Source organism: Microtus pennsylvanicus, chromosome 14 (genome assembly GCF_037038515.1).
Source record: "Microtus pennsylvanicus isolate mMicPen1 chromosome 14, mMicPen1.hap1, whole genome shotgun sequence".
Lineage (NCBI taxonomy): Eukaryota > Metazoa > Chordata > Mammalia > Rodentia > Cricetidae > Microtus > Microtus pennsylvanicus.
In genome coordinates this window covers 42,554,656-42,582,241 of record NC_134592.1, presented here as the reverse complement: position 1 = coordinate 42,582,241, position 27,586 = coordinate 42,554,656, and the positions used below count along the sequence as shown (strand labels likewise).

Genomic DNA, 27,586 nt, shown 5'->3' with positions numbered 1-27,586 from the left:
ATTCCAGCAATTACATGGCACCTCTCAACCATCTGGAACTCCCAAGGGACCCAACACCTTCTTCTAGCCTTCTGATGCACTGTATGCATATAGTGTACAGATATACATCCAAGCAAAATGTTCATACACATAAAAAGTGAAAATGAAAATATTTAAATAAAACCTTGAGGCTAGGGATGCAGCTCAGTGGCTAGAGACCTTGTGTAGGGTGCTTGTGTAGGGTGCTTAAAGCCCTAGGTTCAGTGGCCAGCACCACATAAAACCAGGCAAGGTAACATAGTACTGTAACTCCAGCACTCAGGAGGTAGAGGCAAGAGGATCAGGACTTCAAGGTTATCCATGACTGTAACACAGATACTTATTCATTCTATGTGAGGCCTGTATCAAAAAGAAAGAAAATAAATAGATAGGGTAACCAGAAGTGTGGAAATGGCTCATCAGTAGAATGTTCACCTCATGTAACAAGACCCTAAGTTTAACCTCCAGTATTAGAAAGGGAAAAACAAAACAAGCAGAAAAAGAGCACAAGTCCTGTATTTGCTGGCCTCGTGGCTTCTCCTGAGGGGGGAAGATTGCCACAAGTATGAGACGAACCTGAGCTACAAAGCAACCTGAGACAGACAGAGAGAGAGAGAGAGAGAGAGAGAGAGAGAGAGAGAGAGAGAGAGAGAGAGAGAGCATGGTCATCCTCTGCTACACAGAATATAGAGTTTGAGTCTAACCTGGGCTATATGAGGCCCTGCTTCAAAGCAAAACAGTATTAAAAAAATAGACTTTATATTTCAAAAGATATTGTCAGAACGTGAAAACACAACCCAGAATGGGAAAAATAACCACATATCTCATAAAAGATTTGTTACTATAATATGTAAGTATGCCTGATAGAAGATGGACAAGAGCTGTACATTCCCTTCTCTGAAGATACACAGTGACACACACACACACACATGCACTATATCATTCATGTCGGGAACCAATTCAAAACTATAATAAAATTAGGACTAGGGTATGTGACTTAGTGGTAAAATTGCTTGCCTAGCATGTGTAAGTCTCTGGGCTTGATCTCCAGCAGTACCCTAGGGAAAAACATTTTACTGTACAATTATGGCTAAAATTAAAGGTCAAATAATAAGTCTTGACAAGGATGTGAAGAGATTAGAACCGTTATATACTGACGTTGGGAATATACAGTCACTTTGAGAGATAGTCAGGTAATTTCTCAAGTAGTTGCTCATGGACCGATTTATGATCCTGCAGTTGATGCTGTAGAGGAACAAAAACGTAGGCTGACACAAAAACTTGTACACCCATGTTTGTAGTGTTGTTCTTAATGGCTTAAGAGGTGGATGCCATCCAGCTATGCAAGAACAGATGATGGGCATTTTATGGCATGTTCGTAGCCATGGAAACAAACAAAGGACAGCTCAAGCTTCAAGGGCCGTAAACTGAACAGGTAGAGTCATTGTGGTTGCTTAGCGGAGCAGAAGGAGGAGCGAGGCAAGTGACAGCTGGGAACGCAGTGTTTATTCTTGAGGCCATGAGAACTGTTCTCAGACTAACTGTGGTAGTGACTGTGCCCTGTGATGCCCAAGGGCCCTCGGATTATAAATTAACAGTTGAGATGAGCAAAGCATGCCGAAATCGAATTACTTCTCACTAAAATTTAATGAAATGGAGCCTGGCTGAACAATTGTCCACTGTGATGATTAATCTTGATTGTCAGCTTAATAGGCAACAGAATCACTGTGGAAACAAACTTCTGGCTTCTGGGCATGTTCCTGCTGCCAAGACATCCTTCAACCTTAGCCAGAACAAACCTTTTCTTTTCTTTTCTTTTCTTTTCTTTTCTTTTCTTTTTTTTTTTTTTTTTTTTTTTTGGTTTTTTGAAACAAGGTTTCTCTGTGTAGCCTGACTGTCTGACTGTCCTGGAACTTACTCTATAAACCAGGCTAGGATCTAATTCAAGAGGTCTACCTGCTTCTGTTCCCTGAGTGCTAGGATTAAAGACGGAAAGATTTGTTTGTGTATTTTATTCATATGAGTTCTCTATGTCCGTGTATACCTGCAGGCCAGAAGAGGGCATCAGATCTCATTATAGATGGTTGTGAGCCACCATGTGTTTGCTGGGAATTGAACACAAGATCTCAGGAAGTGCAGCCAGTGCTCTTAACCACTGAGCCATCTCTCCAGCCCCAACTCTTCCTTTCTTAAATTGTTTTTCATCCAGTATCTAGTCACATCAATGAGAAAATAGCAGATCTATCCACTAACATTTACAGTTGTGTCGTGCCACGTGACGTGATGGATGGGTCAGAGTCACAAAAGACTAAGTAACTGCAGTTTTGTTGTCGTAGTAATAAAGTGACATTTTTATTCTCATGTTTATTTAGAGAGCTAAGAAAACGGGGTGATTCTTAATTCAAAAGCTAAGCAACCCCTGTGCATGTTAAAAGGCCAATCCCTACTGTTCTGTGGTGGGCAGCTTTGCTTTATGTTTGTTAACCTTCCCTCCCTGCACTTCCAGGGCGTTTACACTGCGAGGGTCCTGGTGCTTCAGGAGCTCCCAGTCCACATCGGGAAGCTGAATGCTGAGGCTGTTCGAGGTCAGTGGGCCAATCTCTCATGGGAACTGCTTTATGCCACCAACGATGATGAGGAGCGTTACAGTATCCAAGCCCACCCACTCCTTTTGAGGAACCTCACCGTTCAAGCCGCTGACCCTCCCTTGGGATATCCAATTTTCTCTTCAAAACCTCTCCCTATACATTTGTGTTAGTCCATTTTTACATCGAAAGGCAAGGGCATCAGAGGAGGCACTAGTTAAACAGAATGAGTCTAAGTTCTGTCATTCCTGTAGACTTTCTTCTTGCCCCAAGGATGCCTGCGAGAAAAAGCTAAGGTCTGTAAAGCTAATCTCCGCTGTCTGAATGACTCAAGCAGCAGTTCCTCTGACCTAACATGGGCAGAAGTAGTTGGCCAATATTTGTGCTGTATGAATTCTGATAGGTTTTGGTACCTAAAGACATTTGTACAAGATTAGTTGTTTTTTACTGCTTTGCTAAAAGTCTGAAAAGTAATTAGTCTTTTTAAAAGTCAATAGGTTTATACTTACATATTTAAGAGACATTCATATCAGTGTTTTTAAATAATAATGAAACCTTTTAATGGTTAACATAACATGTACATATATTTATTTGAAATGTAGTTAAATTTTAGTATTTTTAAATACTGTTTTAACATTTAACATGGCATGAATAGTCCCATACATTGTATTAATTTTTCATATACTTCAGTTTGAAAACTGTAAGCACTTGAAATAAAATATGACCAGTAAAATCTTGTTCTTTGTGTTGGGAGAGGGGTACACATGTGTGTAGGTGCCTACACATGCTTGTGGAAGCCAGAGGTGAACCGTAGGCTGTAGAAGGAGCAGCGGACTGTGTTCCTGCTGCCCGGCTCCTGGCCACCTGGCTAGCTTATGCCCCGAAATAATTACATGGAAACTGTATTCATTTAAACACTGCCTGGCCCATTATATCTAGCCTCTTATTGGCTAACTCTTACATATTTGTTTAACCCATATCTAGTCATCTGTGTGGGGTCATGGCTTACTGGGAAAGATTCAGTGTGTCTGACCTGGCAGCTGGCTCCATGGCATCTTTCTGTCTCTGCTTTCTTCCTCCCACAATTCTGTTCTGCCTTTCCCACCTACCTATGTTCTGACCTATCAGGCCTTTATTAATTCTTTATTAATTAACCAATGAAAGCAACAGATAGATAGAAGACCCTCCTACATCAGTAGGCAGTATCTCTCTCCGGGACTTTGGATTTGCTGAGTTGGCTAGGTTGGCCAGTCAATGATCCTCATCTGTGTCTACCTCACCAGCAGTGAGAAGAAATAGAAGCAGTCATCAAAAGTCTCCCAACTACTAAAAACCTAGGACCAGATGGTTTCAACTCAGAATTCTACAAGATTTTCAAAGAAGAACTAATACCTATACTCCTTAAATTGTTCCACACAATAGAAACAGAAGGAACATTGCCAAACTCTTTTTATGAGGCTACAATTACCCTGATGCCCAAAACACACAAAGACATTACTAAGAAAGAGAATTACAGACCAATCTCACTCATGAACATTGATGCAAAATACTAAATAAAATACTGGTAAATTGAATCCAAGAACACATCAGAATCATGGTCCACCATGATCAAATTAACTTCATTCCAGAGATGCAGAGATGGTTCAACATACAAAAATCTGTCAACGTAATCCATCATATAAACAAACTGAAAAATAAAAACTACATACATGATCATCTCATTAGATGCTAAAAAAGCTTTTGACAAAATACAATATCCCTTCATGATAAAGGTCTTGGAGAGAGCAGAAATACAAGGAACATACCTAAATATAATAAAGGCAATATACAGCGAGCCAACAGACAATGATTTCTTCCAGCAGTCCAAAACATTGCATAGATACATTTCAAACAAGAGCCAAAATATATAATATATATGTATGTATCACAAACAGAATAACTTAAATTTGTATTGACATATAAAAACCTGTACCAACGTGAAACTTTTGAAACTAGCAACAGTTTTCTATATGTTAATAATAATTTATACCCAATTTCCTTTAAAGATAATAAGTATTTCTACCCCTTTGGATCTAAATGATTAAAACCCGTATATTTTTATTTTCCTATAAAAACAAAAGCATAATTTTCCCAAACACAATGTATCTATAACTTTTACTTTAAAATCAATGCTTTCCAAAGTACACAGGTTGGTATAATTCAACATTTTTTCAAGCAGTATCAGGACAGAGAAGGGTCAAGATGAGAAATTGCTGGCCAGCAGAAGAGACCTTGAGTGTTCTCACAGTGAAGAAGAACTTGGCTTAGAAAAGAAAAGAGGGGGAGCAGTGCTGGTGGGCACAGAGTGTCCTTGACTGCCAGGATTCCTGAAAAAAACAATTGTTAACTTCTCCGGCCACAATCTCAGATTCTCTGTTTAGCATCCGTGCAGATTTTCAACTACAAGTAATCCAATTCCCTGCCGCCCCATTCGCGTGAAAGTGTCTCCCTGTAGCATCACTGCCCACCTGAGCATGCACACCCCCTGCCCTCTGCAGGAGCTGCTGGCTGGCTGTGAGCCAGAGAACAACAAAAGGAGGTGGTCCTTGCCATGCCTCTCCTTAGAGAAGATTTACTTTTGGGATGCTAAGTCCTGGAATTGATCCAATAAAAATGTACAGGAGGCTAGAGGCAGGTTGCCTGCCTCATGTCCTCTAGGACAGAAAAGAAAGTCAGTAGACAAAAACGGACAATAAAGAAAGACAAACAGGTACCAGTACCACTTAAACTTTTCAGAGACATGAACACATAAAACAGCAACATAATAACAGTCAAAACACAAACCAAGACAAAGAGCACTCATTCATTCACATACACCTTTTAAAAGCTTTAGACTCATACTCCCTTCTCCAGGGAACCTGGAGAATATGACATAAAAATTGGAGATACAGAGAAACTTCCATAAAATGATCAGAATTTCATTTTCATTCTCTTACTGCTCAGGAATAATTTACAGAGCTTAAAAGGACAGAAAGACAATGAGTATGCACCTCTAGAGATGAGAACTTGCTTTATTCCTTATTTGATTCCAACTAAATCTACAGGAACTCCTAGAATCTTAAGACAATAATGCGTTATCTTTAGAAATGACTAAGCTTAATAAAGTGTGCAGATTGTAGCTTGTTTTTAGCCTACTTACTTAGTATATGAACCAGTTTGTTCCATCAATGTAAAAAAGATTACTTTAGGACTAATTTCAGTTAATAAATCCATGAAATCTCTGAGTTGTATTTTTGTGGGTGAGACGACGTAGTAAGATGGAGTTTTCTGTTTCACCCTAAACTAGTTTAGACATCTGGCTGTGGTTTACCTGATTGAGTTTATTTTATGGGCAATATCATATCTTTAATGAAGAAAAATTTCCAAACAGTTATCAAAAACCATGAGGACATTTGGCAGCTGCAGATATTATTGACCACAGTTTCTACTGGCTGGCTCACCTGCAGGGGGTTGTCCTGACCTGGGCCCTGGCAGTTCCTTTCTTGGAATTGTTTTTGACTTTGCTGGAACTGAGTTCATCCCCTACATAGGCCCTGTCTAAAATGGAATTCTTTCTCAAAATGGAGTTTGCTCTGCTCCTTCACTCAGATAAGCACTGGAGAAGCCAGGAAAGTTAAACACATAGCTTACTTCTTCAATGGCATAAGGCGCACAGCTGCTCTTCCTGGAATGCTAAGGATGATGTTGTTTTACAACCTGGTGATCCTTTGCTGTCTTATGGGACACGCTCTGCCCACATCTTCCAGGATTTTTGTTTTATTTATCCCTTCCCCTTAAAACCCTGAACATTGCTTCTAGAACATAAATCCATTCTTATGAGTGAGGTCACTTGTGCTCTACAACAGCCTAAGTGACATCTGAGTCATCTTCCGGTCAGGTCAAACCTGACACTCACAGGTGTTATGTTCACCTCAGTCAAACTCCTTAGACTCTAAATTTTGGTCACTATGTCTGAGTCAACAGTAGCCATATTTGTGAAAGAAGCCAGTTGTACTTTGTAAGGAACCTCAATGTAAACATGTCTTAAATTGTTGCGCACTTGGGACTAAGTTAATTGTTAAAACTTTTTTCCAAACTTGTGTTATGTTTAAATACGGCTAAAGTAAAATTATATGGGCCAGGCTCTAGAAGTTCTGGTCCAGTGCTGATTACAATAAAATCAGGCTGAGAGCCAAGTTTCTTTCTTATCTCACCCTGATTGTTTCCCACCAGAGGAACTAATGTAAAAAAAAAAAAAACAGCCAAACATGATGATTCATATTTGTAATCCCAGCAGTAGGGAGTTGGAGGCAGGTGGCCAGCCAGTCTAGCCTAATCAGTAACTCCAGGTAAATGAGAGCTCCTGGTGCATGTCTTTAATCCCAGTACTGAGGAGACAGAGGCAAGCAGATCTCTGTGAGTTCAAGGCCAGCCTGATCAATACACAGTGAGTTCCAGGACAGGCTCCAAAGCTACACAGAGAAACACTATCTCAAACAAACAAAAATAAGCAAAAAAAAAAAGTAGATGCTGGAGAGATGATTCAGTGGTTTAGAGCGCTGGCTACTTTTCCAGACAATTCCAGCACCCACATGGCAGCTCACAACTATCTGTAACTCCAGTTCCAGGGGATCTGACACCCTTTTCTGGACTCCTTGGGGATTGCAGGGGAGGAATTAAGGAAGGAAATATAATTATACTTTAATATTGAAAATGCAAATAAAATAATAAAACGTATAAGTTTTTCATATATAAAGAACAAAACAAAAAATCTTGACTGTGTGTCTATAATGTGGCTTTATTTTAGGGCAATAATGCCATTTACCTCCCCCAAGAATATGGACTGATGTGGGTGTCCCCTTTGTATGCTGTGATTACCATTAATGAATAAAGAAACTGCTCTGGGCCTATAGCAGGGCTATAGGGGAACAGAGGTAGGCAGGAAAAACCAAATGGAATCCTGGGAGAAAGAAGGGCAGAGTCAGAGGGAAGCCATGGAGCCACCGCAAGAGTCAGACATGTTGAAACTTTGCCAGTAAGCCACTGCCACATGGCGATACACAGATTTATAGAAATGGGTTAAACTAATATGTAAGAGTTAGCCAATAAGAAGCTAGAGCTAATGGGCCAAGCAGTGATTTAATTAATACAGTTTCTGTGTGATTATTTTGGGTCTAAGCTAGCTGGGAGGCTGGAACCAACAAGCGGCCTTCTTCTACAATGGACCAAGAAAGGCTGAAATTTGATAATTATGTAAAGTAAAAATCCTTGTGACTATTGATCTTTGGTGCTGGGTTAAATGAGGCATCATATCTGGGAAATGGTACTGAGAAATGAGAAAATGTCTGCTGAGTCATAAAAAGCAGTGATGAATGATAAGAAACATTTATCCAATAAATTTATTGAAGATGACGTTGGCATGGAATACATTTGTCTCATTGACCACTTGGAAAAAGTTAGTTTTCAAAAACAAAATTTGTGTTTTGGAGGGTGGGCTTTATTATCTGAAATTTTCCTTTTTTTTTTTTCTATTTTAAACTGTCCATGGTATGTGCCTTTAATCTTAGACTTGAGAGACAGAGGCAGAAACAAGAGGATCACTATAAGTTGGAGGCCAACCTGGTCTATACAGTGCATTCCAGGTCAGCCAGGGTTACATAGTGAGATTTACTCTTACTAAGAAAGAAAAAAGGAAGGAAGGAAGGAAGGAAGGAAGGAAGGAAGGAAGGAAGGAAGGAAGGAAGGAAGGGCTACGAGCCATAAGATCAATCAGTAATTAATCAGTCTCATTCCACAAGGTCAACCTATCAGAGCCAAGAGTTTTGTTTGGAGGATTAGGCCAGGATACAAGGCATGTTAAAATTATTGCCTTGTGAATAAAGTGACTGTTTCTTGCTGTAGATTTCTCTGTAGCTTATCCCCATTTGTTACAAATTTGGGATTTATCTCCCACAGTTCAGCAGCATTTTTTCTGGGCACAATTTTCCTTATGCATTTGGGGTTTACTGATTAGATCCCCCAGCTATGTGTGAAGACAGTCACACAGACAAGAAACCTGCTTCCCATTACCAGGTCTCTGTTCTTTTTTTTTTTTTTTTTTTTTTTTGGTTTTTCGAGACAGGGTTTCTCTGTGGTTTTGGAGCCTGTCCTGGAACTAGCTCTTGTAGACCAGGCTGGTCTCGAACTCACAGAGATCCACCTGCCTCTGCCTCCCAAGTGCTGGGATTAAAGGCGTGCGCCACCACCGCCCGGCTGTTCTTTTCTTCAATGTAAACATAGAGATTGACCTTCCTGCAATTGTCAGCCATTTGGTCAGTGTTTAGGGTCCAGGAAAAAGTATTCCATTTAAGACACTTCCAGATATCCAAGGACATAGAACTACTACATGCCCAAAGCTATTGATTTATAGCTGCTCAGATGGGAAAAAAATAGGCATGCTCTGTTTTACCTCACTTATAGATAAGGAAAGCACTGACCCAAAATTAGCCTTGCATTAAAAGATTCCTAACTCCTCACCTCATTCACCTTCACCTCAGTTTACTGATGATTTTAGTTCAGGAGATTTACTGCTTTTGTCTTTCTCTCAGGAAAAATAATTAACAATCTATCTACAGCCCAGAGGAAAACAAGCCTCCACTGGCACTTCTGCTAGGAGGAAGGAAGGAAGGGGGGGGGGGAGGGAGGGAGGGAGGGAGGAAGGGAGGGAGGGGGGAATCATTCATTTGGTTTTTGAGACAGGGTTTCTCTGTAGCTTTGGAGCCTGACCTGGAACTAGCTCTTGTATGACCAGGCCAATCTCGAACTCACAGAGATGGGCCTGCCTCTGCCTCCCATGTGCTGGGATTAAAGGCGTGTGCATGCACTACCACCACGCAGGAAATGGCGCACGTCTTTAATCCCAGCACTCAGGAGGGAATGATGTAACATGATGATCAGTTATATATTAGTCCATTCCTGTGCTTGTAGGAAAATCAGTTTTTCATCTCACCAACTTGATAGCTAAAAGTGCAAGATTAGGCAGCCTCATTCGCTTGGTCTCATATGATGACTGGCATTTAAATTTTTCTGTAGAGAAATGAAAAAAAAAACCAGGCATGTTAGGTAGCTATGCCGTATGAGAACTTACTCTCCCTAGAACTACCAGAGCCCTGGGGGGAAAACATTAACCCATTTTAAGAGTGATGCCTCCATGGCCTCGTGTCAGGCTCTGCCTCTTAATGGAGGTTCAGCATGGGGACAAATGTTTGGAGGATAAACCATACCTAAATCATATCAGGCCACATGCTGGAAGGAATTGAAACCAAGACAATGAAACAATATGACACTCCCCTCTTCTTGTCACCATTCATAAGGGTCACAACAGAGAAACAACCGAACCACCTGCCTTCTCAGCTTGGGATGGAGAATAAAGAGACAGTAGCCCTGAGACACTCCGGGCTGTGCTTAAGAAGTGCCCTGCCCTTCTCTTCTTACCTAATGCCCATAACAACCCATGACTTGCTATTGCCACCTCCTACCTATTGTGTGGATGAGCCACTTAAGTCAGAGGGGCGACCTGCTTAAAGCCATGGGAACGTAGCTTAGACCTGGTATTTGAACCCAGATCTTTCAGCAGCAGGTCCAGCTCTAACCCAGAGTACCGAGCTTCCTCTTGTACAGAATCTTTCCCTCCCAGGGCTGTTCTGTCACTGAGTTCCAAGATGCTCCCTAAGCTACCCTGATTTAAAACACAGGCATCTTTCCATGAAGTCTGTCTTAGAACCAGCTCACGTCACCAAGACCCAGAATGACTCATGACATTTCAACCTCTACATTTTAGGACACTATGCAAATGTTTTATAATATTAGCGTCCTTAAGCACTTTGTAAAAGTTTTCTCTCGGCTCTCCCTCGCCTGGTTCATTTTTACAACATAGAAAGGTAGAAGTAATTAACTGTTTAAAAAATAGAGAAGCCTGCTTAATTTCTGGTGGATTACATACTCTGTAAATTATGGCCTTATTTCAGACTGCTATGTATCTGGTTTTTGTTGTTGCTGCTGCTGCTGTTTTTCTGTTTGCTTTGTTTTGTTTGTTTTGGATGGGTTTATTTATTAAGTAACCCTGGCTATAGCAGAACTCACAACCCACTATATAGAACAAACTAGTTTACATAGATCAGGCTGGCTTCAAATTGACAGAGATCCATCCCAAGTGCTGAAATTAAAGGGATGTAACACCATACCCAGCTATGTAGTAGCTAAGACTTTTAGTGGTTTGTAACAAGTGCTGGAGAGCTAGCTTGACAGTTAAGAGCACTTGCTGCTCTTCCAGAGAACCTGTGTTTGGATCCTAGCACCTCAATCGGGAGACCCACAACTATTCCCAGGGTTCTGACACTCTCTTCTGGACTTCACAGGCATTCACAGACATGTAACAAATACCCACACACAAATATACAAGCATATAAATTTAAAAATGTTTTTAAATGCTTGTATCAAAGCATACAGAGGGAATAATGAAATCAACCCACGACAGCCTTTCTTATGTATAACTGCAATAAGCTTAACTCATTACATTCACTGTGATGCGTATCCATAAAACTCCTTTCTTTTAAGTAACAGTTACTATTCCCTCTCAGTGTTGCAGGCATGATGTGGAAAGAAGGGGCAATTAGCCCTGTTGCCTACACGTCTGACATGAGCAGAATGCTTCAGGGCTGAGACGGGAAAAACAAGGACTGCACAGTATGAGTGAGTGTGTGTGTGTGTGTGTGTGTCTGTGTGTGTGTGTGTGTGTGTGTGTGTGTGTGTGTGTGTGTAACTGTCTTAGTGTAGTGGGCTGTTCTGAAAGTGGGAAACTCGGGGCTGAGGCACCTCTCCCAGGAGAAGAGACAGGGAGGGAAAGTATCCCTTGGAGGAAGTGATGACTGAGCCAAGATGGGGAGACTGCGTATGGGAGGGAGTGGAGAGGGATGTTTTCTGAGACTTACTTTCTCAAGTAGTAAGTACTTTGCTTGCCATGTGAAACCTTATAGCCTAGACCAGTGGCAACTGATGGAAAACCACGTGTGGGGATAGAATGCTCTTATGTGGTTTGGGTATTTGTATTGTGAGCTGGTCTGGAAGTTAGTTAAAAACTATTCTAAAGCCTTTGAAGACTTTGTGTTTCCATGCAAGATGAACACACACACTTAGAAACAAAAGAAGTCACTTACCATATCAATATCAAAGGCTTTAGCGATTTTCTTCCACGTCATCCTTGAAAATAACCGGTCCCGGAGCGGCATATACTGCCACAGATACAGACCAAACAAGCTAGGCTGCTTAGCTATCCAGACTTCATTCAAATCATTCGCCATGGAGATTAGTACCAGCCGGACACAGCGGCTCGTTTCCATCTTGGAAATACGCACGACATTATCCTCTGTGGTCTAAAAGGTCAAAATAAAGTGAATGCTGGAGATTTATCAATCTATTTTTACAGAAATGTTGTGTTAAGAAGGAGCCAAGGGCGGGTGCCAGTGGGGTCCATGCAGTCTGGAGCCTTGCCCCTGGTACAAGTCTCTTCCGGGGTTAGCAGGAGTCATGGGTTTCCATGACATCCCACCATCCCTCAGAGGAATCACAGCCAGGCTGGTTGAGATTGTGCTGGCTAATCAAAAGGTCAAAGCCTTCCATTTTCTTTACTATGGGGCCTAATGGTTGTTATTACCTCAAAAGGCACATGAAAATCCCACAAAAATGAAGTCTCACCCACCTGTGGTGAGACAGAAGATGATAAAAGGGATTTTGTTCCCAACTATGGAATTATTGCACAACAGTGGGTGGACAGGGTGGACAGCTTTAGAACTGATACCGTGCAGTTTTATTAGTACTAGAAAAATTGATTGCCAAACATTGGCAGCTAAATTCAGAACGTCTCAACAATTGGGGTTAAGCTATGCGGCTAATTAGTAATTCCTTCTGACAGAAACCATAATCTGTATGATTCAACTCTGTGGAATAAGAAGTAAAACATTCTATTTTTCAACCGAAAACATTTACCTTAGTGACTACTGAAGTAGGAGAATGCTTGAAAATATTCGAATGCACAGGTCCTGGGCAAATGGTAGACACCTTTATATCCGGGTAATTATAAAGTTCACTTTGGAGGGTATTTAAAAACCCCTAATAGGCAATAAAAAGAAAAAGGAAAAGAAAAAGGAAATTAGACACAGATATAGGTCTCATTTCATTGTCTCGTGACTCGAGGAACTGTGTTCTAAAATGCCTGAATGAAGGACAGATAGCACACACACAAGCCACGGGCTGTAACAGCAAAAGCGGTACTCTCAGATCTCGCCAGACCCCAGGGGTTCAGTGGATGCTAGCAGTGGCCTTTGACATCACTGCTTCTACGGCAGACAAGCTCGGAGCAGACACCAGACTTTGCTCTAGAGACCCCTGTTTCTACCTCCTCATAACAATCTTCATTTTCCCACTCCAAAAATGTTTATGTTTTACAGAGGATCTCTGGTAGGAGTAGAGGGGCATCTCTTCATTTCCTGGATGGATTTTTTTTTAATGTGGCTTTAAAAAAAAAGGAGTGGAACTTTACAATAACTACCATAGATAAATCCAATCCATTTTTTAAATTTTATATTACCATTTTAACTGATTAATTAATTTCCATGAAGTAAATTTTGCCTGATGGATAGTGCACAGCTAGTCACGATTACAATGTGATTGTCTTTGGACTGACCTTTAAAAGAAGCTAGACCAGGAACTAACCCACTCTTAGTATTTTGCTATATGAACATAATATCAAATCGCCCTCTAAATTTATATCTTTAGGGGCTGGGCAGACGGTTCAGTGGTTAAGAGTACTAGCTACTCTTCCAGAGGATCCTGGTTGGATTCCCAGCATCCACATGGTACCTCACAACCATTTATATAACTCCAGTCCAAAGACTCTGGCACCCTCTTTTGGCCTCTGCAAGCACCAGACACACATCTGGTCCATAGACACACATTCAGGCAAAACACACCAATACATATTTTGGGGTGTTTTGGTTTTGTTTTAGTTTTGTTTATTTGCTTTGGGTTTTCCAAGACAGGGTTTCATTGTGTAGCCTTGGCTGTCCTGGAACTAGCTCTGTAGACCAAGCTGGCCTCAGACTCACAGAGATCCACCTACTTCTGCCTCCCAAGTGTTGGGATTAAAGACGTAATTGGAGTTAGCGAGAAAGAAAGAAGGAAAGAAAGGGAAGGAAGGAGGGAGGGAAGGAGGGAGGGAGAGAAAGAGGGAGAGAAAGAAAAAGAAGAAAGAAAGAAAGAAAGAAAGAAAGAAAGAAAGAAAGAAAGAAAGAAAGAAAGAAAGAAAGAAAAAGAGAAAGGAAATACAGAAAATTGGGGAGGGTGGAAATGATCTTGGAGAAGTCACTGGGAGAAATGGGGACTACATATATATTATACTCTAAAAAAGAATAGCTAGCTAGACCTTCCAGACTTAATGATACTGGAGACTGTAAACCAACTATGAATAACCAGCAATCTGTTTTTCCTCACAGTTCTAAGGTAGGAAATATTCCCAGACGGCAGTTTTAACACCAGGCTAGCTAGTGAAATGCCTAAGTTCTTTACTCAAGATGTTTGGGAAAGCAGGTTCTGGAGAACACACGCAGCAGTTGGGGCTGCGGGCGCAAGTGGGGGGGCTGGACAGCGTTGGGGGGGGTTGCAGGTGGGGGCGGGGTGCAGGCGGGGACGGGGCAGGGGGGGGATGGGAGCTGGAGAACTCAGCTTGATCTTCAGAGAGACTGGGCCCTGGCTTATAGATTCCCACCCAAACTGATAGGTTTCTCAGCACTGGTTACTTTAACGGTTGCCATGTTGTTGGATTCCAAGTGTGGGCTATGCGACCTTCTGTGGGTGGCCTTGGCAGTTCAGGCCAGCTTCCTTGTGGTTTGGTATGTGAAGTGACGCCGGAAAAGGTTTCAAGGGGTTCTGATGTTTCCAAGTGTCTGCTTTACAAGGTTAAAGGAAAGGCGCTTTTAGCTGAAGCAAGCAGAAGCACAAAGGCATATGTCATTCTTTTTTTCTTTTTTTTTTTTAACTTTCTTTTTGTTTTATTGAGAAAAAAACAATTTCCGCCTCCTCCCAGCCTCCCACTCCTCCCCCCCCACTCCTCTCCCCGTCCCCCCACTCCTCTCCCTCTCCCCCCACTCCTCTCCCTCTATCCCCACTCCTCTCCCCCTCCCTCTCAAGTCTGAAGAGCAGACAGGGTTCCCTGCCCTGTGGAAAGTCCAAAGTCCTCCCCCCTCCATCCTGGTCTAGGAAGGTGAACATCCAAACTGGCTAGGCTCCCACACAGCCAGAACATGAAGTAGGATCAAAACCCAGTGCCATTGTCCTTGGCTTCTCAGCAGCCCTCATTGTCCGCCATGTTCAGAGAGTCCGGTTTTAACCCCTGCTTTTTCAGTCTCAGTCCAGCTGGCCCTGGTGAGCTCCAATAGATCAGCCCCACTGTCTCCGTGGGTGGGTGCACCCCTCGTGGTCCTGGAGTACTGGACTGAGCTCCCAAAGTCCCAATGAGGATGACATATGTCATTCTTAACTATACTGAACACGAACTCCTAGTCCACTCTATGTCTCTTAGCCAAAAGTGCATCCATATCTGATTCAGCAATATTAAAAGCTCTGAGCTCCCTACACCACACAGCTCAGGGATGGTGAAGGGTCCTGCAGTCAGAGACTGATGACCCGAGGGTGGACCTAACCAAAATACCTGTGAGAGTAGAGAAAACTCCCCTCCCTTTAGCCTCTGCTGGTCTGTAGCAAAAGAAAGGGACACCAATCTGCCAAGCCTGGAGCACTGAGCCCTCTCTTTGTATTAACCACACCAGGGATAGCGTATAAATTCCAGTGATTAAAGTCACTCTAAAACTTACTGGGAACTGAGAAGGAAACCTGCTTTTCACACGCCTACTGACCTCAATGTTCAACTAAATTGCTGCTATAAGTAACAAAATCGTAAATCAGCCACATTTTCAAAACATTGGACATATGATTATTTGTGTGAGTGTGCACGCGCGCACGTGCATGTGCTCGCACATGCATTCACGTGCGTCTGTGCTTCCACGTGCATCCGGAGATCAGAGAGCAGCTCCGAGTCACTGGTTCTTTCCTTCCACCTTGGACACTGAGGGTCTAAACTCCAAACTCTGATGACCCAAGCCTGCAGGGCAAGTGCTTTTCTCTTCTACGCCATCTCACAGACCCATCAACCAGGCACATTTTGCCAGCTTATTAAGTCCAATTAAAACGGAGCCTTGGGAACAGGTGAGGCAACTCCCCTCTCTCTCTCTCTCTCTTTCTCTCTCTCTCTCTCTCTCTCTCTCTCTCTCTCTCTCTCTCTCTCTCTCTCTCTGTTGTTTTGTTTTTTGTTTTACAAAGGGTATTCTACATGTCTTCTAAGCCTGGGTCCCGACAGATGGGAGGTACACTATCTCACATCTGTCTGCCTCAAGTGTGCCTCTCTCTGTGGGAGGTTGATTGGCAGTCCTTTACTAGATCTGAGGAGAGCATCTGAACTGCAACCCTTCATCAGTATGCACCTGTCCACACCCAACAGGCAGAGAAAGGTCCTATTGGACCACAGCTCCAATTTCTATGGGACGACGGTGATCTGAACCACTGCATCATACAATTCCAATAATAATATATTCCATCAAAACTTACTTTCCAGCCATGTGCGCTGACCTATGCCTGTAATCCCAGCACTTGGGAGCTGAAGGCAGAAGGACCAGTAGGTTAAGGCCAGCCTCGGATACAGAGAGTTTAAGGCTAATGTGTGCTAAACGAGATCCTGACTCAATAACAAAAAGGAGGGGGAGGGATTCACTTTCAATAGGATGAATTAAATTTTAATGTTTCCTCAATCGCTGACCTTATTGTGTCTTTAGTTTTACTCTTAAACCAACGTAAGAATCATTCTGTTTTAATATTTATTACTGCTAAGGTAAAACAGGTCAGGTTTTTCTCCTAGTCTTTGCCTTGATCAAATTTTCCTTCTTTCCATGAAACCAGAATGAATGGAGTCCACATTTCCCTAGGAGGAATATGGAGTCCAGAACCAATCATTTAGTAGTCATGCATCCAGAATGAGACCAACAAAGAGAGAGTTGCCTCGCAGTTGAAAATATGGCAGAGAAAGAGCTCAGGCAATAGGCCGTATATGCCTGCTAGAGCAGAAATAATCTATCCTCGGAGTGCAGCATCATGTGAGCACACGTTGGAAATCTGCTAAATAAGCAATAAGCACGTGCCGCTCAAATATTTTTGGTCATTTACTGGTGCATCCCTCTCAAAGTTCTTCTCTTTATGTGGCCCCTTAGTGCCACACCTCACTGGCTGACCTCATCCACTGACAGACAGTTCCCCGTGCACCTCGTGGGCAATGCTAAAGGAGTTGGGTTCAGGAGCCTTACCCGAAGCGCGTGCTTGCTGGCCACGTACGCACTGCAAAGGGGTATGGGTAAAATTCCCGTAATGCTATTCATAACCACGATCTTTCCTTGCTTTCTCTTCATCAAGTGAGGTAGAACACACTTGGTCAAGGACACTGTCCCCATGTAGTTCACCTCTAGTATCTCTTTGAAGACATCCATGTTGGTATCGACCACAAAGGAACACTGTGCTTTTCCACCATTGTTGATCAGAATATCGATCTAGTTAAATCAGAAAGAGGGCTTTTTTAGAGATGGTCTTGGAATGGACCGACGGAACTCCTAGCGAGGAGTGCTGTTATTCTGGTGAATCAGTACAGCCACGTTACCTTACCTTTCTAAAACCAACAACAGAAGGATAAAAATCAAGCCAGGGGTAGTGACTCAAGCCTTAAATCCCAGCACTTGGGAGGCAGAGGCAGGCAGAGCTCTGTGAGTTCAAGGCCAGCCTGGTTTACACGGTGTGTTCTTGGTGAGCTGTATACTGAGATCCTGTCTTGAAACAAAACAAAAGACAAGCAAACAAAACAAAAGACAAGCAAACAAAACAAGAAGAAAAAAAAATCAACACAATTCACCTATTCAGTTTAAGTAATAATATTTCACAAGAGAGAGCAAGATTCATAAATATCAAAGTTGTGGTGAATGCTTAGCCCCTTTGCCTACAGTAGGAACTGAAAATTTAAAACGTAAGCAAAATACTAATGACCAAAATCCAAGACCCAGCGGTCAAGAGGTTCAAGTAACAGATCTGCCCCGCTAATGCATCCCATGGGCCTGGATCTCTGTGAATGACACCACAGACAAGAATCTCTTCGGCAGTTTTAACCAAGCTGGGGAAAGCTGTATAATGTATACTCTATCAACAAAACCTGCTGCTACTTACTCTACCAAACTCCTGGAGAACTGTTCTCGTAGCCATGTCATGGGAACTTCTGTCAGCCAGGTCAAGGGGCAAAACCAGTATATCTTTTTCTTTTACGTTGCCATTCTCTAGATTAAAACACATCAACACTTTGGTGAGAAAGCTGTGCTACGATTCATTTAAGTTCTTTCCTGCTCTCCAGGTCTATCCCTGAACCTCCCAAAAAGAATGAACTTGTAAGAGAACTCTGTCAAAATAAAGGGTATCCTACAGCAAAAACAAAACAAAACAACAGAAAAACACTGAAGCATATTTAGAAGTATAGAGTATGTTTGTTTTTGAAATATGCTCACCAAGTGCCGTTGCTATTCTTCTGTTTTCTTTGGTCTGGCAGCTGAACCCAGAACTTCATACCAGGCAGGAGCCACTTTACCACAGTGCTAAATTCCCACCCCACCCCGACGCTTAGTTGCTCTTTCACACAGTTCCAATGCCAGTGAGTTACATTCAGATCTGGTAAACGTTCAGAGCCCCTCTGCCTAATCACATGTAAACTGAGAAGTGGATGTGGCCATTTAGCAGAATTAAAGACTGAACCTAGGGCTTCCCTCATGCTATGCGGGTGGTCTACCACAGAGCTGCCTCCCAAGCCTTTAAGGAAGTGATCAAAGAAGCATGGAGGCTAGACTTTCTGGACAGATGCCACTCAGTGTTCTGGTCCATCCCCGCCAAGCACCACCCAAGGCAGGAGTCACATCCTGTATACGAAGCCACTCCAAGGAGAACAGACTGTGGAGCATGGGACCAGCTGCCTGCTCACAGATATGTCCCTGGTATGAAGAGAGAAGCGTCCACATGGAACGAAGTTCTGTTAGACATCTGCCACATGACCTGTGGTCAGCACCGGCCTACTTGATAGGAAAGATGAGAGATTCCATCTTTAGGATTCCGTCCCTTCCCTGCATCTAGCAGAGTGAACTCTAGAGGCCCAGGGAAAGAGATACCCCATACCCCATCTGTCTTAGCTGGGGTTTCTATTGCTGTGAAGAGGCACCATGACCAAGGCAACTTTTATAAAGGAAGACATTTAACTGGGAGGATTGAAGTTCAGATGTTCAGTCCATTACTGTGATGGAGAAACACAGCAGAATGAGGCAGACGTGCTTGAGGGGTAGCTGACAGTTCTACATCTTGCATAGGCAATGGGAAGTGGTCTGTCTCCCTGGGCATGTGATGTGGGAGGGTCTTCTGTTTTGTGTTGATTTCATTGGTTAATAAAGAAATTGCCTTGGCCATTTGATAGGCCAGCCCTTAGGTGGGTGAAGTAGACAGAACAGAATGCTGGGAGGAAGAGGGAAGTGAGGCAATCGCCATGCCTCTCCTCTCTGGGTCAGATGCCATGGAACCAGCCGCCAGGTCCAACATGCTGAATCTTTCCCGGTAAGCCACCACCTCGTGGTGCTACACACATTAATAGAAATGGGTTAATCAAGATGTGAGAGTTAGCCAGTAAGAGGCTAGAGCTAATGGGCCAGGCAGTGTTTAAAAGAATACAGTTTCTGTGTAATTATTTGGGGTAAAGCTAGCCAGGTGGCCGTGAGCTGGGCAGCTGGAACGCAGCTCACTGTTCTTTCTACAGGCATGACTTGAGCATAGGAGACCTCAAAGCCCACTTCCACAGTAATACACTTTTTCCAACAAAACCACACCTCCTAATAGTGCCACTTTCTTTAGGAGTCATTTTCTTTCAAACCACCACATCATCTTTTTTACCCTTATGTGTTTGCTTCTTTTCTTTTTCTTTTTTTTTTAAATCACTATACATTTAGTACTTTCAATATTTTCTTTGTTCTTTTATTGTGGAAGAACAGAGTATCTATCTTTTTTATTTATTTTTATTTTATGTGCATTGGTGTTTTGTCTGCATTTATGTTTCTATGAGGGTGTCAAATCCACTTTAAGGTGGATTACAAACAACTGTGGGCTGCCATGTGATTGCTGGGAATTGAACCTGGGTGCTCTGGAAGAGTAGCCAGTGTTCTTAACTGCTGAGCTATCTCTCCAACTTCAATATTTCATTTTTGTAAAAGTAAGCATTATATTTTCTTTGGATTCTTCTTCTTACATTTACCTAATTCTGCCATTTATAAACCTTTTTAAATAATACTATCATATATAAAGTCAGCAACAGAGAAGCAAAAGACAGCAGCAAGGGTAAGAACCTCAGCAAGGAAACTGAGATGCTGACAAAAAACCGAGATAAATGTCAAAAATGAATGTCTGTTAAGCCAAGAAAAAGCACATTGCAGAATGAATTCTCAATAGACTAGGTCGAGTGGAAGAAAGAAAAAGTGAAGAATAAAAGCAAAGGTGGGGACAGTACCACATTCAAACATCAATTTAAAAACACACAACATCCAAAACATGATCAAGAGATCAAAAATAAGAATTTGTGGGGGAGGGGAAAGGTCTGAAATAAAAAAAAATTAATGATATAAAAATCTATTTGGCCAGGCAATGGCAGCGCACACCTTTAGTCCCAGCACTTGCAAGGCAGAGACAGGCGGATCTCAGTGAATTCAATGCCAGCCTGGTCTACAAAGCAAGTTCCAGGATAGCCAGGACTGTTACATAGAGAAATCCTGTCTCAAAAAAGAAAAAGGAAAGAGAGAGAAAGAAAATTATTCAATGAGAGAGGGAGAGAGAGGGAGAGGGAGAGGGAGAGGGAGAGGGAGAGGGAGAGGGAGAGGGAGAGAGAGAGAGAGAGAGAGAGAGAGAGAGAGAGAGAGAGAGAGAGAGAGAGAGACTGACTCTCCGCGTTATGGATAAGAGAGACAACCTGTTTTTCCCCTCAAGCAAGTTCTAAGTCATTTGATCCTGAACAGGCATTGGGAGAACTGGCCATCCTACCTAAGGCGGAAATCTGTGCCAAACTGAGAGTAGAACGGTAGCCAAAAAGAAGGAAACTCCTAGCAAGCACAACTGCTTAAGAGGTAACAGAAGAGAAGGCGGAGCAGTGCCAAGGAAGCCCAGGAGTCAGCGCGAGCTGCACAGGACAGTCCCACCTCCCCTCACTTCTAGGATGCACGGCTGCTGTGGGGAATTGACTCACCCAGGCACCTTCTCTTCACCCGCTCCAGCTCCTGCGCCCTGCGGGCTGACAGCACCAATGACCCCCCGAGTTTAGATAACTGGAGAGCCAGCTCCTCACCAATGCCACTGGATGCTCCCGTCACCCACACCACCTTGCCAGTCAGCTCCTGTTCTGCGGAGGAAGGAGGAGCATTGTCAGGAATATGTGTGGGATAGTGATATTCATATATCAAAGAGAAGCAAAATATAAATGAAGATCAAATAAACTAGCCGGGCGGGCTGGTGCACACCTTTAACCTCGGCACTCGGGAGGCAGAAGCAACTGGGGCTCTGTGAGTTTGAGGCCAGCTGGGTCTACATAAGTTTCAGAATAGCCAGGGCTATGTGTGGATGAAACCCACCTCAAAAAACAAAAACAAGCAAAAAAGAGTAAATAAACTTTAAACCATGTCATTAAACAAGACAACTTATTATGCCTAACTTAAATGTCAAATCTCCTACAATTTCTTAAAAAGGGCAAGTTTGTTTTCTACCCATCCAATATTTGTATATGTCAAAATTCTTGGTAAATTTTCCAGACTTTATTCTGACTCCGATGGTTTCATTTGACTAAAACTCTGTTTATCTACTTATCTGTGTATTTGATAAAGAAAATTAAAGTTGCGAAGTAGAAACCAATTGCCTGGACTCGATTGTCTTATCCTTTAAAGGGGAGATTCAGATTAAATGACTGGGTTCCATCCAATTTTCAGTTCTATAGTTCTATGAGTCTAATTTTTTTTTTGTGGTGGATTTGTTGGTAAGGTTCTGGATTTTCCACATTCTGGTCAATGGTATGCTATGAGCGTCCTACACTTTAACGTAGAATTTTCTTATTTTGTTACTCATATCTAATGTCTTTCAGGTAATATCATATTATAAACACGCTCCCCCTAATGTAGGTGCTGTCATCTTAGAAGAATGTAGTACAAGAAGCATTGTATAGAATAGAAATGTGAACTGTGGTCCCCAATCCTCTCCGTCCCTATAAAGACTGCTCAAATAATACAGTGGCCACACAGAAGGCAGGAGTTGGTACTGGGGAAGATGATCATCAGCGTCCTTCTGAAACTTAGCCCAGAGTTGCCATGATGTGTAAGAAAAGCCTTTGTGGGATCAAAACCCTGTGCCATTGTCCTTGGCTTCTCATCAGCCCTCATTGTCCGCCATGTTCAGAGAGTCCGGTTTTATCCCATGCTTTTTCAGTCACAGTCCAGCTGGCCTTGGTGACCTCCCAATAGATCAGCCCCATTGTCTCAGTGGGTGGGTGCACCCCTCGTGGTCCTGACTTCTTTGCTCATGTTCTCCCTCCTTCTGCTCTTCATTGGGACCTTGGGAGCTCAGTCCGGTGCTCCAGTGTGGGTCTCTGTCTCTATCTCCATCCATCGCCAGATGAAGGTTCTATGGTGATATGCAAGATATTCATCCGTATTGCTATAGGATAGGGTCATTTCAGGTTCCCTATCCTCAGCTGCCCAAGGAACTAACTGGGGACATCGCCCTGGGCACCTGGGAGCCACTCTAGGTTCAAGTCTCTTGCCAACCCTAAGGTGGCTCCCTTAACTAAGATATGTGCTTCCCTGCCATGTTCTGGCTTTGTGGGAGCCTAGCCAGTTTGGATGTTCACCTTACTAGACCTGGGTGGAGGGGGGAGGACCTTGGACTTTCCACAGGTCAGGGAACCCTGACTGCTCTTTGGACCGGAGAGGGAGGTGGAGAGGAGTGGGGGAAGAGGGAGAGGGGAGGGAGGAGGGGGAGGGAAATGGGAGGCTGGGAGGAGGCAGAATTTTTTTTTAATAAAAAATTTTTTTAAAAAAAGAAAAGCCTTTGTTTCCAGCTCTAAGTGAAATGTGGAGTAAAGCCTTTGTGTCTGGCTTTGAGAGAAATGTTTCAGCAAAGCCTTTGCTATGTCTGGGTTAGTCAATAGAGGCCAAGAAATTGTTTTGAGACCATTTAGACCATGAAGAATTGTTTCTTTGGAGACTCTGCACTGGGTGCTATACGGGAGCATGAAGCTTCACTGACCTTGGTACTGAGACATGCCAGGTAGACCTGGAGTTCTCCCTTTTGATTATGGCTTGCCTTAAGTTTGTGTGGGTTTTCTGTTCTCATGGGCAGCAAGAGCAAGGTGAATTTGATGTTGAAGCCTTTCCCAGCGTTAGTTAACCTTATACATATTTGAAAAAAACAACTAGAGTGAAGTAGGTGGGTGTTAGTCTTTTCTAAGAAGGTTGTGCCCCTCCACTCCTTTGGAAAATGAAGGTTTAGCATCTTGGCGGGCCCCCCTCTCTCTCTCTACCTGCAATGCAGCATCAAACCATACATGGTGGTGTGAAGTTCTTGTCTTTAAAAATGTCAGTGTGGTGAGGGCACGAGCTACAGCTCAGCCAGTAGAATTTTGTTGAGCACTGTCCTCAGCCCTGATGCCAAGCCCAACACTTGATAAGCTGGCTGCGGTGGCACACACCTACCATCCCGGCACTCCAGGTGAAGGCAGGAGGACCAGAAACTCAAAGATTGTCCTCCTCAGATGCATATCAAGTCTGAGGTTAAGCTGATAACCTGGCTTAGAAAAGAAAAACAAAACAAACAAACAAACAAACTTCTCCATAAGACTCAGGGACTGTCAAGAAGAAAAGACAAAAAGAATCTAAGAACAAGGCTGAGGAGGACCTGAACAGAAACTGTCTTCTTTGTGTGGCAGATCCTCCTCACTCAGGCCCTCACAGCAGCTGAGGCAGACTGCACAACAGCTGGACAACAAATCAGTCAACACTAGAACAAGGCAAGGGGAATCTCACCGTGTGAGATTCAGGCTTGGGTGATAGAGATATGAATAATTTGTATTAGTATAGATTTTGCTTTATTGATAGAGAGTTAAGGTCAATTTTGTTATATGTATATGCATATTTCTGCTATTGACTAAGATACTATGATTGTGTAGTTCATTTAAAAATGTAATGTATAATTAGAAATATAGATTGTTAATAGATAATCATAATAGTCAAGTTTGTAGTCATGTTAGTTAATATTTTCTAGATGTGCATAGATATATTTTAGATAGGCATTCTTCATATTTTTCAAAGATTATAGAATATGGCATTTTAAATGTTTTAATAACTTAGGACTTTTCATGACAATGAGACACTCTGCTCCTGGCAGCACCAATCTACTTCAAGAGGAAGATGGGCATCGAAGAGGATCCTTATGGAGTTTGATAGCCATTTGGGCAAAAAACTGCTCTTGCCTGGACTATTGCATAAACTGGACACAGAGAACCCACAGAGAGAGGACTACTGAACTTGCCTAAAGGTGAGATGATCTTTTGGGGTTCCTGATTCATGAAAGAGTCTGCAAGACATTCTTCAGGACAAGCAGATAGTGACTGCCTTTGAAATTTCCTGCTTTGTGGAAATGTCTGCTGGAAACTATGGGCCTGTAGGCCGAAGATGGATGCCCCAATGGTACAGAGGAACTTTGGGTGACTGTCCAGGCAGTGAGATGTCTCTGTCATTTCTAGAGTTTTAAAAGTTGCTTACTTTTTGTTTGCTTAGGTAATATTGTATCTTTCTGGAGTCTTTGATGGAGTTAAGAATAGTTAGTTATAGTTATAGTTTTCCTTAGTTATGATAAAGATTATTGTAATTTTTACTTGATAACTGTTTTGTTATATGTAATTTTGCTATGTTAAAGTTTAAGCCTTCCTCTTTTTTTTTTGTTTAAACAGAAAAAGGGGAAATGATGGAGGAAGGTCATTGGCTAATAAAGGAACTGCCTTGGCCCATTTATTGGTTAGAACATAGGTGGGTGGAGAAAACAGAACAGAACGCTGGGAGGAAGAGGAAGTGAGCTCAGACTCCACAGCTCTCCTCTCGGGAGCAGATGCCTCAGAGAGACGCCATGCTCCCAGCTCCCAGGCAGACGCAAGCCATGAAGCTCCGACCCAGGATGGACATAGGCTAGAATCTTCCCGGTAAGCACACCTAGGGGCGCTACACAGATGATTAGAAATGGACTAAATTAATATGTGAGAATTAGCCTAGAAGAGGCTAGATAGAAATGGGCCAAGCAGTGATTAAATGAATACAGTTTGTATGTTGTTATTTCGGGCATAAGCTAGCAGGTGACCGGGGTGCTGGGGATGCAGCCCCGCCGCCCTTATTACTACACTTGGGGATGCAGAAACTCTTCCCAGAAGGCTTCAGAGAGGCAGAAATGAAGGCTGTCACTAGAGAGGGCACACTGAGAGCCTAGGGTCAAGGGTGGGAGTGTTGGACTTTTCATTGTTTATCCTAGAATTTTGTGGGTTTGCCTTTATTCATTTTTAAGGAGACAACAGAAAGGAAGTTTTGTTTTTCCTTTTAACATCTCCACAAAGCATGCCCATATTCCAGGCTATGCTGCTTTCGGAGTCTGTGTCTGCTTTTGTGTTCCTCCTGTTGTTTTCCTCAACCTTCATCCCACCCTGAGTTTCTTAAGACATTTTCCCCCTAAAGCTGCCCCCTATGAAATTTTAATTCCACAAATACATGATATAGTCGCCTATATCCTGTACATAGAAGCATGCTCTCATATATATAGTTTGATGAAACTTACTCTTTTGTCAATAAAGTTTTACGAATAACGAACTTTCAAGATTGAGTTAAATCTTAAAAGCTATTAACATTGTTTGGCTTTTTTCAAAATGACTTGTGCCGCTATATCTAATAAAATGAATTCATTTTTACTGATCTTGTAACTGTTAATCAACAATTTTTCTTTTGGATTTCATTTTTAGTTGGATGACCTTTGCAGAATTGCATAATAAAAATATTGATTTTGTTTCATTCTCCAAGTCCAAGGTTACACAAAAACCACCAACATGAAACACCTATGAGTCTTTGGCAGTCGAAATTATTATTCAAAGAATTAATCAAGAGAAGGTTCTATTATCAAATGAGAAAGTGATGTCAGGTATTTTCAGTTGAAAGAGAAAGTCCACCAAGCCCAGCCATCTGCTCTCCTAGGCTTTTCTGTGCACTGGCTGCTAAGTCTGCACAAATTATGCCAGGAGAGAGAGGGGAGGGGGGAAAGGAAGGGAAGGGAAGGGAAGGGAAGGGAAGGGAAGGGAAGGGAAGGGAAGGGAAGGGAAGGGAAGAGAAGAGAAGAGAAGAGAAGAGAAGAGAAGAGAAGAGAAGAGAAGAGAAGAGAAGAGGAAATGAAAAAAAAAACATTGAGTAGTAAGAATTTGGCCTGTAGGGGTGAGTTTTGCAGAGAAGAAGGAAGATAAGAATATATTATAGACCTCTTATGCCCCACTGCCAGAACCCCCAGCCAATTTTCACCCATAGAAAACATTGTCTTCTGAGCCATCACTTCCAAAACAATGTCACAACACATTTTGGGTTCTGTTGTGAAAATTCTACTGGATTATTAGACTCCGAAGTCTGCCTGGAAGCATACCATTTCATTCCCTGGAATGTCATTCCTCTGTTTGCAAAGCATCGCCAGCCACACTTGCTTCTAGAGTTGTGCTGAACCGAAAGGAGTTCAGGGGTTATGGAACGTTGAGCGCACTGCCTACAGAGCACATAGCACGTGTTTAGTCACCCGATATAGGTGTTTAACTCGCAGGGATAGTCCCATCGAATAGGAAGCAAGACACGGACCAAAAGGTGACAGACGGAATCCCCACTAGTGTGCAAAAAAATCATGTTACTTCAAAGAAAACAAAAAACCCACCTGGGTCCTTTATGTTGAGCTTCCAGACTCATGAATAGCAAAAGAATGGGCTAAGATACCACTTCAAAACTTTGCAGAATGAGAAGCCTAGGATAAACACTTTTGAAATGAAGAGGCACTGAGTCTTTGTCCAAGGCGGCAACTTAGCAGGGCAGTGTTCAGTGCTCCTCAAAGTGTCTGATACTGCTTTGGATAGCTGGGATTCCAGTTAGGCAAAGTCTTAAGGATGTTCTCTCTAGGGAGCAGTTTGGCAACCTCTAGCGAGCTTTCCCAGCCTGGAAGGCGAAAACTTTCCATCTTTAGGTCAGAACGGGTCATAAGAATGCCAAATTGTTCCCTTTGCTCAATCTCTGCCTCCCTCACCCTGACCTGGGCAAAGCCCAGGCTGGCAACACTGGGGCTTCAACCACCAGAGGTGGCCCAGGAGGAGGCGGACTCAGCAGAAGTCTCCCACTTTGAAGCTGAAGATCGCTGAAGGGCCTCACCTGGACGACGACCCAGCCACTCAGCCCACAGCAGCGTCAGGTCAGAATCGGTGCGCAAGAAGTTCAGCAGCCACAAGGCTAGCAGGAGGGCGCACATCGCCCACAGCCAGAGCTCCCCGGTCATCGCAGCGAGTGGAAGGCAGTTAGCCCTGAGGACAGCAGAGTCTAAGGTCCTGGGCTCTAGCTCCGCCCAGAGAGCTCGGCAGGCAAGTGGGAGGGGTGAGTGTCCCTGGCGTGTCAGGTGCACACTACTGGCTAGGTCCTAGACTGCAGTTACCACCTATGGATCTAGGAATGGGG

General features: G+C 42.9%; 2 protein-coding genes across 3 annotated transcripts in view; one reads left to right on the top strand and one right to left on the bottom strand.

The window, feature by feature from the left end:
- Nucleotides 1-27,586, top strand: part of Pcnx4 (pecanex 4) — a 64,520-nt gene that overhangs the window by 26,342 nt on the left and 10,592 nt on the right. Inside the window, exon 11 of one of the 2 annotated variants that reach the window (XM_075947267.1) lies at nt 2,525-4,453. The exons of the other annotated variant lie outside the window; for it this stretch is intronic. Within the exon in view, the coding sequence (XP_075803382.1) occupies nt 2,525-2,776 (252 nt within the window). The 3' untranslated portion in view covers nt 2,777-4,453. Of the gene's footprint in view, nt 1-2,524; nt 4,454-27,586 lie in introns of those variants that run through there. 2 annotated transcript variants of the gene reach the window in all.
- On the bottom strand, nt 8,711-27,423 carry LOC142834595 (dehydrogenase/reductase SDR family member 7-like). The gene is made up of 7 exons (XM_075947269.1): nt 27,287-27,423; nt 21,061-21,213; nt 17,970-18,076; nt 17,066-17,305; nt 12,645-12,767; nt 11,816-12,031; nt 8,711-9,686 (listed from the first exon to the last, which is right to left on the bottom strand). The coding sequence occupies exons 1-7, from the start codon at nt 27,408-27,410 to the stop codon at nt 9,645-9,647; spliced, it is 1,005 nt and encodes a 334-aa protein (XP_075803384.1). The 5' UTR covers nt 27,411-27,423; the 3' UTR covers nt 8,711-9,644.

Bases quoted from the DNA above. Each gene is read 5' to 3' on its own strand.
- LOC142834595 (XM_075947269.1), bottom strand. From the start codon at position 27,410: ATGACCGGGGAGCTCTGGCTGTGGGCGATGTGCGCCCTCCTGCTAGCC. The intron at 17,306-17,969 runs GTAAGTAGCAGC...TGATTTAACTAG, and splicing joins TTCTCCAGGAGTTTGGTAGA to ATCGATATTCTGATCAACAA. The intron at 12,768-17,065 runs GTAAGGCTCCTG...ATTGCCTATTAG, and splicing joins CCAGCAAGCACGCGCTTCGG to GGGTTTTTAAATACCCTCCA.